Raw genomic sequence first — 13435 nt, forward strand, 5'->3', positions numbered from 1 at the left:
ACATGATATCAAGATGCTTGATATTGTAAGGTAAAAGAAAGACAAGAGAGAAACCCAATGATGTGATGATTCCCTATGACCAAGTACTTGGTGACGGTGGGAAGGAAGAATTCCCTTTAATAGGAAAAGACCTCTGGCAGAACCAGCATCAGTGAGGGTCAGCTCTGAGTGTGATTGGTTGGAGGGGCGAGGGGAAGAAGGAAAACAGCGGTATCGTTCAGTGAAAACTGAAACTACCCTTAGCTTGTGTAGCATGTTAGCGATGTTGACTGCGGCATGTTGATCCAAACTGCTAAATAAGTAAATGTCGGGGTATCTGACATGCTTCAACTTAAAATAAATATAAATATTTATTGATGGTCTGTTTTACAGTTCGCTCGTAAAAGTCAAAAAATGAAAAGAAATCTTCAAAATAAAAAAATAGAAATAATAAAAATGCCAAATGCCCATCCAACCTCGCAGCGGCTTGATTTAACTGCCACTCCACTCATCACTGCATCACAAACGCCTCTGACCCCTCACAGCACGCCATCTCTGAATGAATACGATATGTACACATGTAGAAAACTCGCACTCGGAGGTACAAACTCTCTTCCAACAGACAAGTCTTATTATCGATAGTGTTTATATTTCTCACAAAACCGAGGACAACAGTGACGCGTACAAGAATGTGCAGAAGCAGCACAACATGAAGAGCTCAGTGAGGTTTGTTACAGCAGCCTGGGACAGATCACCGTATTCCACAAGCAGCAGCGACAGCTCTCCCCCATTCACAGCATATATATTTCCATCTTGCTCTCACACACACACACACACACACTCACACACACCTTTACAGTTTAACCCCCAAAATTTCATTGTTATTTTCATTGTTTATTGCCAGCTGTTTATTGGTAAAAACTATATTTTAAAACAGTTCTTTGAGCTTTTGTCCAAAGTGGAGGAAAAGGAAAAGGAAAAGGAATGGGCATGCACCGAGACGGGTCTCAGTAACCTGGTGGATGTTAATGAAATCGATCGCATCATTTGGTGAGGTTTAGTATCATGAACTGATCTGCATCGGGCCGCCAGTGCATTAAACTAAAAGTCGAGACTTTGAACAACAGCTTTTTAGCCAAGTTTAAGTGAAGACGATTCAAAAGAGTTGAGATCAAAAACAAGAATTATTTGCCTCTCGCCTTTTTCTTTTAAATTAAAGTGCAGCCGAATGGGCTTTACTGCACGTTCACACAAACACAAAGAGGAACAAGCCAGAACTCACACACATACATAAATGCGCACAAGGAGTCGAGTTAATTCAGTCATACTGCTTTGTTCTGATGCAAATCACTCACGTGTGACCGACTTTTAGAAACAGCAGTTAAGATAAGTGGACCGTAAGGCACGTGGCAGTCATAGGATATTGTAACCTGTGTTTAATCTCAGATTTCCAAAACAAAAGAAAAGAAAGAAAGAAAGAAAGAAAGAAAGAAAGAAAGAAAGAAAGAAAGAAAGAAAGAAAGAAAGAAAGAAAGAAAGAAAGAAAGAAAGAAAGAAAACGATTTTTTACAATCCTTCTAACAGTGACTCTTGTACAATATAACATAAATACTGTGCTGGAAAAAACAATATTCCAAATTTTTTTTGACCAGTTTCAGTCTCTCTCTGTAAACATTGAAAAATGCAAATCAAGTCTCCTCAGTTCTCAACAAGACAACATCAAAATAACAACAAATGTTCGGTGTGTAAGGCTCAGCCACCTCACTAATCAAACAGTCTCTAAAGGAAACCTTTTCAGTTTGCTTCCTTTTGTTTTCTAATCCGTTAAATGTTCCAAGGAGTGAACCGTGCTTAATTGTAGATCCACAAGGAGCAGAGGTGAGCAGGGGGGAGCTAAGGGATGGGGCCAGGGAGGGCAGGGGAGAGGGGGCTGTGAAGAAGGGCTCCATCTATCAGAAGAGGCTGGTCAGCGTGGTCTGTGATGGGCTCCGGCACTCGTGGACATCCATGCTACCCGGCACGGAGGTGAGCACAGAGGTGACAGTGGGCATGGTGGGGTTGGTCAAGTCCGTAAGGGTGGTGGGTGTGCTGGAGGGACTCATGGAGGCGTTGGAGATCTCAGAGGCCGGGCCTGACGGTGTACCACCCTGCAGCGTGGAGCCGTCGGACGCCTTGTCTACCCCGGTGCTCTCCTGCCGCAGCAGGTTCCTCCTGAATTTGGCCCGAGCGTTTTGGAACCACACCTGCAGATGGATGATCTGTTAGTACACTTCTAAATACCAAAACAAACCCACGCGTGTTTGATATCATAAAGAAATAACATTCATGCAGAAAAACATTATTATTACATTATTACAGGACTTTCAGTTCAACCTATTTGGTCGTTCCTGAGTGTGCAGATGGTTTTGCTTTCTTGGGTCCAGGTTTTGAAATATAAACATTTTTTTATTTGGAGCCGTTTCCTTCAGTAAAATAATTCCACATATATTTGTTTTGGTGCTGAAATGTAATTTTCAGTGGTGTGAGCACTTCCAGTATATTGGGCTAAAAGTCTGCACACCACTAAAGATAGATTTCAATATGTTCCTCTGCCCTTTCTACACTGTTCGATTAACCGGGAACTCCTGTTTCCAACATGTTCAACACACTACTTTTATGCATTATGTTTGCTGTTGGTCATACAGTTTTCTGCAGACTGTAGTCTGAAGTGTTCTGCTACATAAATGCCAGCCCGCTCCTTTAACAGTCTGTATGTAAACTGGATTTCTAACAAAATGTGAACACACTGAACATGATTTCTTCTCTCAGTCTTGTCACTTCCTACAGCAGGTAATACAGTTCAGGCTCTTCAGCTGCCTCACCACACAGCACCGACACTAATAAAAAGAGGACGTGATACTCATGCTGATGGATTACCTACTGTATCCCAGGCAGGTCTCGAAGCTAATTTTGATGCTCTAGTAAAATAAAGGAGACCCATACCTGCCTGAAAGCTGGGAAAAGCCCTCTCAGGGGTATCAGCCTCTTGTGTTGGAAACTGGCTAGTTGTGAGGTATCAGCTGAGAGGTAACTAACACATGTTCATGTTTCCAGAACGCACAGTTGGAAACGGCAAAAGGGTCAATCACAAGACCGACACAGACAAATAATAATTCATTACATAATTGTTTGCTTACTTGACTTTAACAGCTAAAGCACCAAACGTGTTTCACGACAGTTGGTGATGAAAACCAGAGAAAGGAGTTTAAATATCTGAAACCTAAGTAAGTATGTAAGTATGAAAATTTTAACTCAGCTTTAACTGAACGCATTTCACAATTTTTCTTTGACTAAGACCAAAACTTCTCCGCACCTAAACCAGCCTGTGACAAATGTAGAAACTGTCACAGTCAAGCAACAGACGTGTATCTCTTGGGGAATAAGTATATTTCAAAAATGTAAATATATCAAAATATAACGCGGCTTGTGATGTCACTGAATCTCAAGAATACCCATATTATCTCCATTATCTAGCGAGCATCTCTTTGTGTCTCTTTAAAGTCTGTTTGCAGATGTTCTGACTGGAGACAAAGATAAAAGAACACTTGGAAACACTAAGCCTGAGCGCTCGTCCTCTGTGTGTAAAAGCTATAAAAGCCTTTACTTTTCATGGCTGTTCACACAAAAGAAATTAAGCCATTTCTTTTATTATGCTTGCACATGAAAATAGAGAGCAATGTCCTCCTGCTTTCATTGACCCTGGCAAAAAGCAACACGGGTCCTATTTACAGTGTTTGCAGAAAGAAATGCAGTTATGATTTTACACATTTGCAATAAGATTAACGATATCCTTATTTTTTTATCACAACCTTCTTTTTTTGCTCTGGGATTTTCATTTATTTGTCATGTTTTTGAATATAAGATTTCCTCTCTTTTTCCAGTAATAAAAGTGTGTTCTGTGATTTGCAGAGCGAACGAGGCAGCAGCCGAGCTGAGTGTTGGGAAGTGTTAGTGATGGAGTCATGATGGAGCCATGGGAATCGGGCGGCTAGAGAGTCGCTTCAGCTGAAGTAACAGACATGAAAACTCGAACGCATCAAAGCAAAACGACTGCTTTGTTTTCTGTGAGCGTTAATTAAAGCAGCGGGATGTTTTTTTTCTTCCTTCTCAGTAAAATTTTGATTTAGAAACCTTTTTGTCTTATTTTTCTTCTTTTCAGTACCCCAGATAATTTGCTGTCGTCTTTTGTGGAAATCAAATGCTCTGTTGTGTTGTCGCATTCTTTGCATGTATTACAGAGCTTTTTGCTTTTCATCCCTCACTCGTCACCACAACATCACATCATCCACTGAGTTATATTACGTTTCATTTTTTTTTAACATTTCTCTTTGATTTCCAGGTAATTTTGGTTTCCAGCATGAACAGAAATATTAAGTCTGTTTTTCCTGAAGGCAATTAGAAATTCTGCTTCTGCTGTTATGAAAACGAGAAAAGAAAACAGAAACAAAGTAAGGGAATCCAATTCTGATTTTGTTTTACTTGTTTCCTAAAAGTCTTCCAAGAACTTGAGATGAAAAACAGCAAAATCATAAAATAAAGCAGCTGATTTGGCTCCTAACTGTAAAACACCACTTCATTTATATTACCACTGGTTATCACTGGAAATGTCGCCCTGTTGGCTTGTGCGAGCTACTTTTAGTAACAGAAAAGTGAACTGTGGTCGAGAAGTGAGAGGCTGCTGGCGCTACCTGTAAGACCCGCTTGGTGAGGCCAGTTTTCTGGGCAAGCTGCTTGAGGTCCTTGGCGTCTGGGTTGTGGTTGATGGCAAAGTAGGACTTCATGGTCCTCAGCTGGTGATGCTTGAAGGACGTCCGCATGCGCTTGGTCTTCTGACTGGAGCTGTACTGGGAGTCCCTGTCCATGGATTCGCCGTCGTTCTCGTTACAGCTCAGCGCTTCATGTCAGCAGGGAAAGGAGGACAGTGGGTTAAGACAAGTTGGAACTCATTATTAACGTCATCATTTCATTCCTCTGCTGCTGTTTATGAAATTCTCATGTCCCCAGAGTATTATACTGTTACCAGCAAGGAGGTGAAAATATATTTCAAAGAATAGCCTGGGCATTTAAAACCTGCGCTTTCAGTTCAATTTAATATTATTTATATAGCACTTGGTGAAAAACAAAATCCTTTTCACAGAAACAGACCTCTGGCAGAACTGTTGTGGCAAATTTGGGGGGGGGGGGGGTATTTTGTAATTCTTTTCACATATTATTTTATTTAAACGTCTACATTAAATTCAGCAAGAGATCTATAGAAACTTTGTGCACTGAGGGGCTTTAAAGCACGACAGTGTGACTGATCCAAATAACTAAACTGTAAAAAAAAGAAGAAAATTGTTTTCTAAGCTCTATTATTGTACACATCTCTTTGTAAATACAATAAAAACGCCTCATTCTGTTTAAATCTGCACAGAAATACAAAGTGACCAAACAGCTGTTTCTTCCAGCTGCAGATCACCTCCTCTCCTCGTGCACCACACCAGTCTATTTGTTTGTGTCTTTCTGTCCTAGGAGGAGGTGCGAGCCTGGATACAGCCATCTCTCTCTCTCTCTCTCACACACACACACGCACACACACACACACACACACACACACACACACACACACACACACACACACACACACACACACACACACAGTAACAACAACACACATGTATTTGTCCCCAGCCTGAAAAATTCTTGGCAATATTCAAAGTGTTGCTGCATGCATAACAGTTCGCGTTCAATATCAGAACGCTGCAAACGATGAATATGAAGTGAGTGAAAACCAACGGAATAACACTTCACTTAATTAGCCGATACACACCAGGCAGAACAAATGCTGCTTTCTGGCCAAAACATATGCTGTAGCATTTTTTTTTTTTTTTACAAAAAATAGGAGAAAAGCAGCTTGTAGACGGTTTCCTTTTCCCTGGTCTTCCTGCACAGTTATGGCCGTTTGTAGGAGCTGGCGCAAGGTTAGGGTTAGAGCTGTTCTCATGAGTCTATTCAGGTGAAGCTTTCGTGTTGTGTGTGGCTGCAAACAGAAGAGGGCGCATCGCTTCTTCACTCTCATCACTCAGCTTCACGAGCTTTTTCTTGTTTTTTCTTAAATGCCCACATTGAAAAAGATAAACTAATTCACAGCATTTTATTTATATAAATTACTTTTCCTTCCGTTATCGTCATCATGACGCCCTTTGTGTGTGTGTGTGTGTGTGTGTGTGTGTGTGTGTGTGTGTGTGTGTGTGTGTGTGTGTGTGTGTGTGTGTGTGTGTGTGTGTGTGCGTGCGTGCGTGCGTTTTCTTTTGACATTTTTTTTACATTTAAACGTCAATCACTCTGTGAAATTATGTCAACTTACACATCTTTTTCTACGTCTACGTTTTAAGGAAAGAGAAATCCGAACAAAAAGCGTTCTTGTGTGATCACTCCGAGGCTTTAACACCATGTTAGCTGCAATCGCCTTGTTTTTACGTGAATATGGGAAAAGGATGAGAGTCCAACTACATATTGCTGCCGTTAGCAACTTATTGCGCTCCCTACTCCCTCTTCAAGTGAATAACTCATCAAATCACATTGATCTGGCTGAAATACACCCAGTTTGGCCTGGTCCCAATACAAAAAAACAAAAACGCTCACTCAATGTGTGTATGCCTGTGTGTGCGAGCGAGTGAGAGAGGGGTACAGGGAGGTGGTTTGGGGGGTAGGGTGAGGTGGTGTGTGCGTGGGTGAGGAGTTCTGGTGGTGGTGGGGAGGGGGGGTGGGGTCTGTAGATGTCTATGGAGCCTGACAAGTGGAAAAGGGCGAAAGCAAAAGCCGGCACATCAAAAAACTTTTCTTTTCACTCCACAAAGTGGACATGGGAGGAAAAAAGGTTTAGCATCCGCACACTGTTGCCACTGAACATTTAGTTGTATTGAGTTGTATGAAAAGTCCAGTCCACATATTTCAGTCCGCATATTGAGGCTGTTTTCCATAAATAAGGTCTAACTTGTTTCTATGCTGCACTTTTCTGCTTTGTAACCTGTGGCTGTTTTTGTCCCGTGGCCCCACACGTGGCCCGCGAGCTTTTTCTTTGTTTATTAGTTCAGGCTTATTCGTGCAGGGTGTTTAGCGTCTACACCAACGCGCTGCTGATACTTCAAAACTGAGCCGAAAATGTGCAGACTCACAAAGTGTGTATGATCCAGAAGAGGTTACGGGAAAGTGCGCAAAAAATGTAAAAACGCACAACAAATGGAAAGGTTCACTATTACGCACAATTCGGTGTTAAAATATTACAGAGACACCAGGACGGGTTTAAATCTTCTGATATCTCAGTTTGAAGTTACAGTGAACTGTAAATGGAGATATTAAAGCAACAAAGATGTTGTTTTAAATATCGAATAAGTTGTATGGTAAAGCTCAAACAGCGTCACCACTGAGGACGCCACAGCACAGTAAAAACCTCTAACGGAATGTTACAAAAACATTTTTCATTAATGGAGTCTGTCAGCTTCAGTCAGCTCCCTCCACGCTTCGTGGCTCTTGATCTCCACTTTGGACAAAAGCTCAAAGAACTGTTTCTTAAATTTCTTTAAAGGTCTAAAACGATTCAGGCAAAACTTGGCATTAATTAAATAAAAAGGAACTAACGCAAATTATAACTATATCACGTTTTCAATATAATTTCGATCATTTTTTTCTTTCGCTTGTCGAGATTCATTTTACCTGCATTATAAGCAGCCAGCTCGGCCCCTGGCCCAGGACTTTTCCTCTTCCTCGGCCTTCCTTTCTGCACCGTCCCCACGCTGCTGAAGTAGGATAGTCCGAGCGTGTTGGCCGGGCCCAGGCCTTTGTGCGGCACCACGTCCGCGTGGTTAAAATGTGTCTCATATTCTCCCTGGATGAGAGTCTCAAAGTGCAGCCGACAGTACACCAGACTGTCTTTCATGCCAAAGTGGTCCCCGGTGGTGAGCATCTTGCTGCAGGTAGTGCAGGTGAAGCAGTTGAGGTGGTAGACCAGGTCCCGAGCTCGCATCACCATCTCCGAGGCCGAGATTCCCAGGTGGCACCGAGCGCATCTCTGCACCGAAAATCTTCTGCGGACAACACAGAAACCTCATCAGCGGCTGGATGCGAAAGCTGGTGGGCTGTGCTGGTAAACTATGCAGTGGCACGTGTTTTTATGCAAACAGACCAACTTTGACGCACTTAAAGAAGGTGCAAAAAGTTTCCCTGTGGACGAGTGTGCTAAAACCTCGACAGCAGATAAGGGAGTTTGCTAAATGTGTTTAAAAAATACCTTTTGTATTTAAAATAGAATCAAAATAGGATTCTATTTTTTTATTTAATTTTCTTGGGCCCAAAGTATTCCTGAGGCTCTCTTTTATTGCAAGGTGGGGGTAGCGGGGGTGGTGGGGGTCACTCTCCCCTAGAGAGATGCTAACCTTAAAACTAACGCTTTCTTTATCTGATTTTCAGGGGAGGGGTTTAGCACAACTGTCAGCATGAATCACAGCTTTTCTTTGGGTCTTAAATGCTCAAAGAGCTTTGACAGGAAAACTCCGAACATCACATTTTCTAAAGAGTTGCAAACAGCTTGTATTCACTGCAGAAAATCCGCTGCAACGCCAGCATCAGTTCTATTTATGTGAAACTAAAAAAAATAATTATTTCATTGACACATTTTAGAATTACTAATGTTTTTAAATCTACCCCCCTCCCCTGCTCAAACCCGGTGCTGCTTTAGATGAAGATAATACAAATATTCACCAATCACATGACCGGGATTAGAGCCCCTGCGCGCTCTCCTACCTGTAGTAGTCCTCTTTGCAGTAGATGCTGCCGTCTTTGCTGAAGCAGGTGAGCTCGGACTCCAGGTTGAGTTTGCACTCGCAGCACTTGAGGCAGCGCATGTGCCACTGCTTGTCCACGGCCAACAGGTAATATCGGTCCGCGATTTTCCTGCCGCAGCCCGCGCACAGAGCCACGCGCTCGTTGGTCATGCATGGCATGGACTGCAGGTCGAAGCCGTCAGGACAAAAACACACGAACAAAAAACAAAACAAAGAGAGAGACTCAAAATAAAATCCCGTAAAATCCTTGAAAGCTACAGGACCGCATCTCTACGATATTCTCCTCGAATATCAGCTCACTGCTGAGGGCCACCACTCCCGTGTGGCAAGAACAATAGTCTAAAGATTAAAATATCTATATCTATATATCTATATATACCTATAGATATAGATATATATATCTATATAGATATATATCTATATAGATATATATAGATATATATCTGTCAAATAGATATATAGATATAGATATTTTAATAAAATAATAAAGTATTTTAAAAGCTTCAATAATACAACATATTGAAATTAAAGTAAAATTAAAGTAGCTGCTCTTCTTTTCATCAAAAGACACAAGAAATTAGATATGTTAAAACGAGTATTTTTGTTTCAGTAAAGGAAATAATGAGCTACAATTAGTCTGAAGAGTCTTTACAAAGAGAGCATAAATTACACGGGTAACAGGGGAGGTCAGAGCGTCATTATTCTAATAATCCCGAATACTCAAAAAGCAATGTGCCAAATAAAACGAAGAGCTAAACATACAGTCGTATAATTGCACTTAAAAAGCTCATCGAAGTTCGTTGACATGCTGTGTGTGGGTTTGGAGGATACTGAAGAACATTTGTGGTCATGGGAAGCTGTGTCTGTGCTGTCAGTTTCTATCAGAAAATATAAACCCAGCCATGCTCGTAAAAGCTTTTAATATGAAACAAAGCCTTGTGAGACGAGCATTATTTTTCCAAAGGCCTGTGAATACGGACACATATGCACGCGCCTCTGATTTGCAAACTCTGAATAATAATAATAATAATAATAATAATAATAATAATAATAATAATAATAATAATAATAATAATAATATAATAATAATAATAATGAGAAACACATTTTAAAAACTTGTTTGATTTTATTACAAATATAATTTATTATTACAAAGTAGTCTAACAATTTGGGATTTTTTTGTGAAAATATAGAAAATAAAAAGAAAGGTTGAAAATATGAATTTAAAAACTTACTAGCTTGTTTGCTGTAATGTAACGTGACAAAGTTGGGGCGTTTTTTGGACAGATTAATAGATATATGAATGTTTAATGTTTGCTTACAAAGCAATAACTATTTATATATTAAAAAAACAATTTATAAAAACAAATTGGTGAAGTTTGCAGACGAATGTCGTCTTTTTGAATTATTTCACTGTCTGCTCGTCTCAGGTTTTGTTCTGTCTGCAGCTTTGCTGAGATTAAGTTTTAGGTGAAAGTATGGCAGTAGGAATCAGAAGGTTTAGGCCTGTAACAGCAACTTTGAGAGCAACTTCAATGAAACAAATAAATGAAAGATAATTAGAGACGGGGGGAGAAACATTTTGTGGATACTTTCCCTCCGGTTTGAATTTAAAGTAAAATCAGATTGCTTGGAGCTGGAAGAGTGCAGCCGTTGACACATGTTTCCAGGCTGCCATGCTGCTTGCGCTAAATAGCCAAAGAGGGCCAAAACATGAGTCTCGCCTACCGTCTCTGACTCTCCCATATCGATGGCTGAGCTGATGGCCGCTGACTCGCTCTTTCCTCTCCGGTCCATTTCTTCCACCACACCGCGAACGTCGCCTCCGGGGAGGCCATGGAAAAGCATCGTAGCCGCCGATGGGAGGATGTTATAACTGTTCTCTTCAGATCTGCAAGCCAAGATGTCCATGAGAGGGGGAACCTTCTGCAATTATGCCACTCAAAATTTTCGATCTTTTAACGTTTCCTTTCTTGCCGTGACAAGCGAGAAATCCAGATCAGGGAGGAAAAAATATGAGGGAAAAACTGGACACGTGTTCTCCACACTACGTCTCATCTGCCAATGGAAACCGTCATCCGAATCTCTCCAGCTCTCGTTATTAATAAGCTATGATTAATTCATTAAAAAGCGCACAGATTTGCCTTCTCTTAGTGGCATCTATTTTATCTCAGGCATGATAATATGTTTCACTGCCAACTGCTCTTTCTAGATTTTCTTTTCCATTTACGGTGACTAAACATACCAACTATAGAAGCTCCCGTTGCATGGATCTCAGCTCTGCTCCTCGCCGGGAGTAATATTTCAGGTTTTCGACAGTCTGCAAAATATTTCCTCTTTTCTTCTGCAGAACAGTTCGTAACTCAGTACAAATGGCAGTGCCAAAATATGAGCAGCAGCTTTCTACTGCATCGCCCAGCCCGAAAAATAATATTTCAAACAGAAAAAAACTAGACCTGGGTATTTGAGAAAGGCTTTTCCTCCTCCTTAACAGTCCAAGTTGAGACTTACGGCAAACTACTTTTGCTTTGCAGAAAGAAAAAATCATAAAAACAAAAACAAGCTTAAAAAACGAAAATAAAATCCTGGGAGAAGAAGCAGTTTTCCTTTACAGTAGTTTGTTTAGATAATGTTTTGTCTTGTGCCAAGGAGGCTGCATAGATGTGCGTAACAGCAGAAGAGGAGGAGTTGGCTTTACGTTGACTGATGATAGGCGAGTGTTAGCTGGCCCCCAAAACCGCCGTTCCTCCTTCTCAGGTCCGGTTGGACTCTCCGCTCCTTATCAACGGGACCCTGTTGCGTCACGACACACCATTTATGTTCATTGGCTGTTCCGCCGTCACCGAACTGTTTGGCCACTTTTACCGACCGGTCTAAAAACGCAGCAGTTCTCCCTTCGTTACACACGGAACACCGGCCAACCTCACACACACACAACACACACACACACCCTCCTCCTTCTGTCTGTCCGGAGCTGCTGCTTGAAAGGTCAGTTTTAAAGGAAAGAGAGCAGGAGAGAGTTTGAGCTGAGATGTTTGAGCTGTCTGTTTCTGGAGGTCTGCTAGGACCTTTGCTCGTCTGACGCACAGAGAGGGTTCCGCACAGCCTCACAGTGCTGCTGCTCCAGCTAACAGCCTCCTCATGACACCAAAGCGCTCTGCTTAATCTGCAGGGGTGGGTAGAGCGCGTGAAGTGCGTGAAACAACCCATAAAGAAGAGCATAGATATTATATTTGGATATTTTGGTCACAATTATTATAACGGAAAGTATATATATATTAAAAAAAAATATACCCCCCCCAAAAAAACCCAGGGTAAACACTCTTTCTAGTAACTGTTAATTTAGTTTTTCATATTTTCATAACCCCCCCCCCCCTCTCTCTCTCCATATATATATATATATATATATATATATATATATATATATATATATATATATATATATATATATATATATATATATATATATATATATATTACCTTGGGAAAATGTCACTTTTCTCCAGAGAAACTAAAACCAATCAGTAACAAGGTGAAGCAACTAGTTTAACTTGTGGGGCAAAGAACTTTATGTGATGTGAGGAACTGTTTATTTTATTTTATTTATTTGTTATTTATTTATTTTTTTACTGGGGCTTTATTTCTACATCTTAGTTTCAAAGTGCTGATGCGTAAAATCATTTAGGCAAATCTGGGGGTCATCTCCGTGTTTTGTCATAGGTAAAACGCGGGGATTAAATCCAGAACATATTTACAATAATACTAATAAGAAGAAAAATATGCGATGAACTAAGAGATTTATACCTAAACTTTTTGATGTATGCACTGCATTACTGTAGGCTCTCTGGCACACAGTACAAAGCGTCATGAGGCAACTGCTGTTGTGATTTGGCGCTATTAAAATTGAAAACGCTGCATTTCCTGAAATTCTGTTTGTGACGTGACTTGATATAATTGTAGGCCGGCGGCTTCACTCTTCAAGCATTTCCACCTCTTGGACATGGCGAACAGTGGTGGCTGCTATAGCTGCATGAGTGAGACGCAACTGATCCAGGATCCGCTCGGTCTCTAATTAGCGCTCTGCTCTTAATGAAGCGGGGAGGGAGGGAGGAAGAAGGTTTGAGGGGGTGGGGGTAGCGAGGAGTGGACTTCGTCATCACAGGATGTGTTTGAAACAATTTGAGAGTTACTGTAGTTTGCTTCATATTCCTAATTTCTTCTTTCAGACATACCTGTCCTCTCCCCTCCCGCGCGTAACAGCCGGCGTTTAGGCTATTGTGAAGTTTTATAGCACAAATATGATGTTAAGCTCCTAAATCCTTATGCAAATTACCCCCTCTGTAATACCCCTAATTGAATACATGCATATTTATCATCTGTGTTTTCTATCTGCTATAATGCTGGCTTTATACATTAAACATAGCGGCAGCGGGCATGTCTGCGGGCGTGTATGAAATATGATATTAGCTGGTGGTGTAAGATTAAGGGAAAAATATTAGTTTGTATTTGTATCTGAAGGGGCCGGGCTGGTTTGTTGCTTGGGTTTGATTGGAGCGAGGAAGAAACGCGGAATTTTAGAGATGATTTATGCAAAT

General features: G+C 41.0%; 1 protein-coding gene across 3 annotated transcripts; it reads right to left on the reverse strand.

Moving 5' to 3' along the window:
- Positions 1-1499: 1499 nt before the first annotated feature.
- On the reverse strand, positions 1500-12024 carry lhx2b (LIM homeobox 2b). Of its 3 annotated transcripts, XM_026188330.1 has the most exons (6): positions 11086-12024; positions 10569-10731; positions 8800-9002; positions 7714-8084; positions 4707-4912; positions 1500-2222 (listed from the first exon to the last, which is right to left on the reverse strand). In XM_026188330.1, exons 2-6 carry the CDS (start codon positions 10686-10688, stop codon positions 1932-1934), a joined length of 1191 nt encoding a protein of 396 aa, XP_026044115.1. In that variant the 5' UTR covers positions 10689-10731; positions 11086-12024; the 3' UTR covers positions 1500-1931. The 3 variants fall into 3 exon arrangements, with proteins under 3 accessions (XP_026044115.1, XP_026044114.1, XP_026044113.1); XM_026188329.1 differs by having other exon boundaries at positions 7714-8081; positions 10569-12024; XM_026188328.1 differs by having other exon boundaries at positions 10569-12024.
- Positions 12025-13435: the final 1411 nt, after the last annotated feature.

This window comes from Astatotilapia calliptera, chromosome 12 (assembly GCF_900246225.1).
Source record: "Astatotilapia calliptera chromosome 12, fAstCal1.2, whole genome shotgun sequence".
Lineage (NCBI taxonomy): Eukaryota > Metazoa > Chordata > Actinopteri > Cichliformes > Cichlidae > Astatotilapia > Astatotilapia calliptera.

Bases quoted from the DNA above. Each gene is read 5' to 3' on its own strand.
- lhx2b (XM_026188328.1), bottom strand. From the start codon at position 10,751: ATGGACATCTTGGCTTGCAGATCTGAAGAGAACAGTTATAACATCCTC. The intron at 9,003-10,568 runs GTAGGCGAGACT...TTCGACCTGCAG, and splicing joins ATATGGGAGAGTCAGAGACG to TCCATGCCATGCATGACCAA. The intron at 8,085-8,799 runs GTAGGAGAGCGC...TGTTGTCCGCAG, and splicing joins TGCAAAGAGGACTACTACAG to AAGATTTTCGGTGCAGAGAT.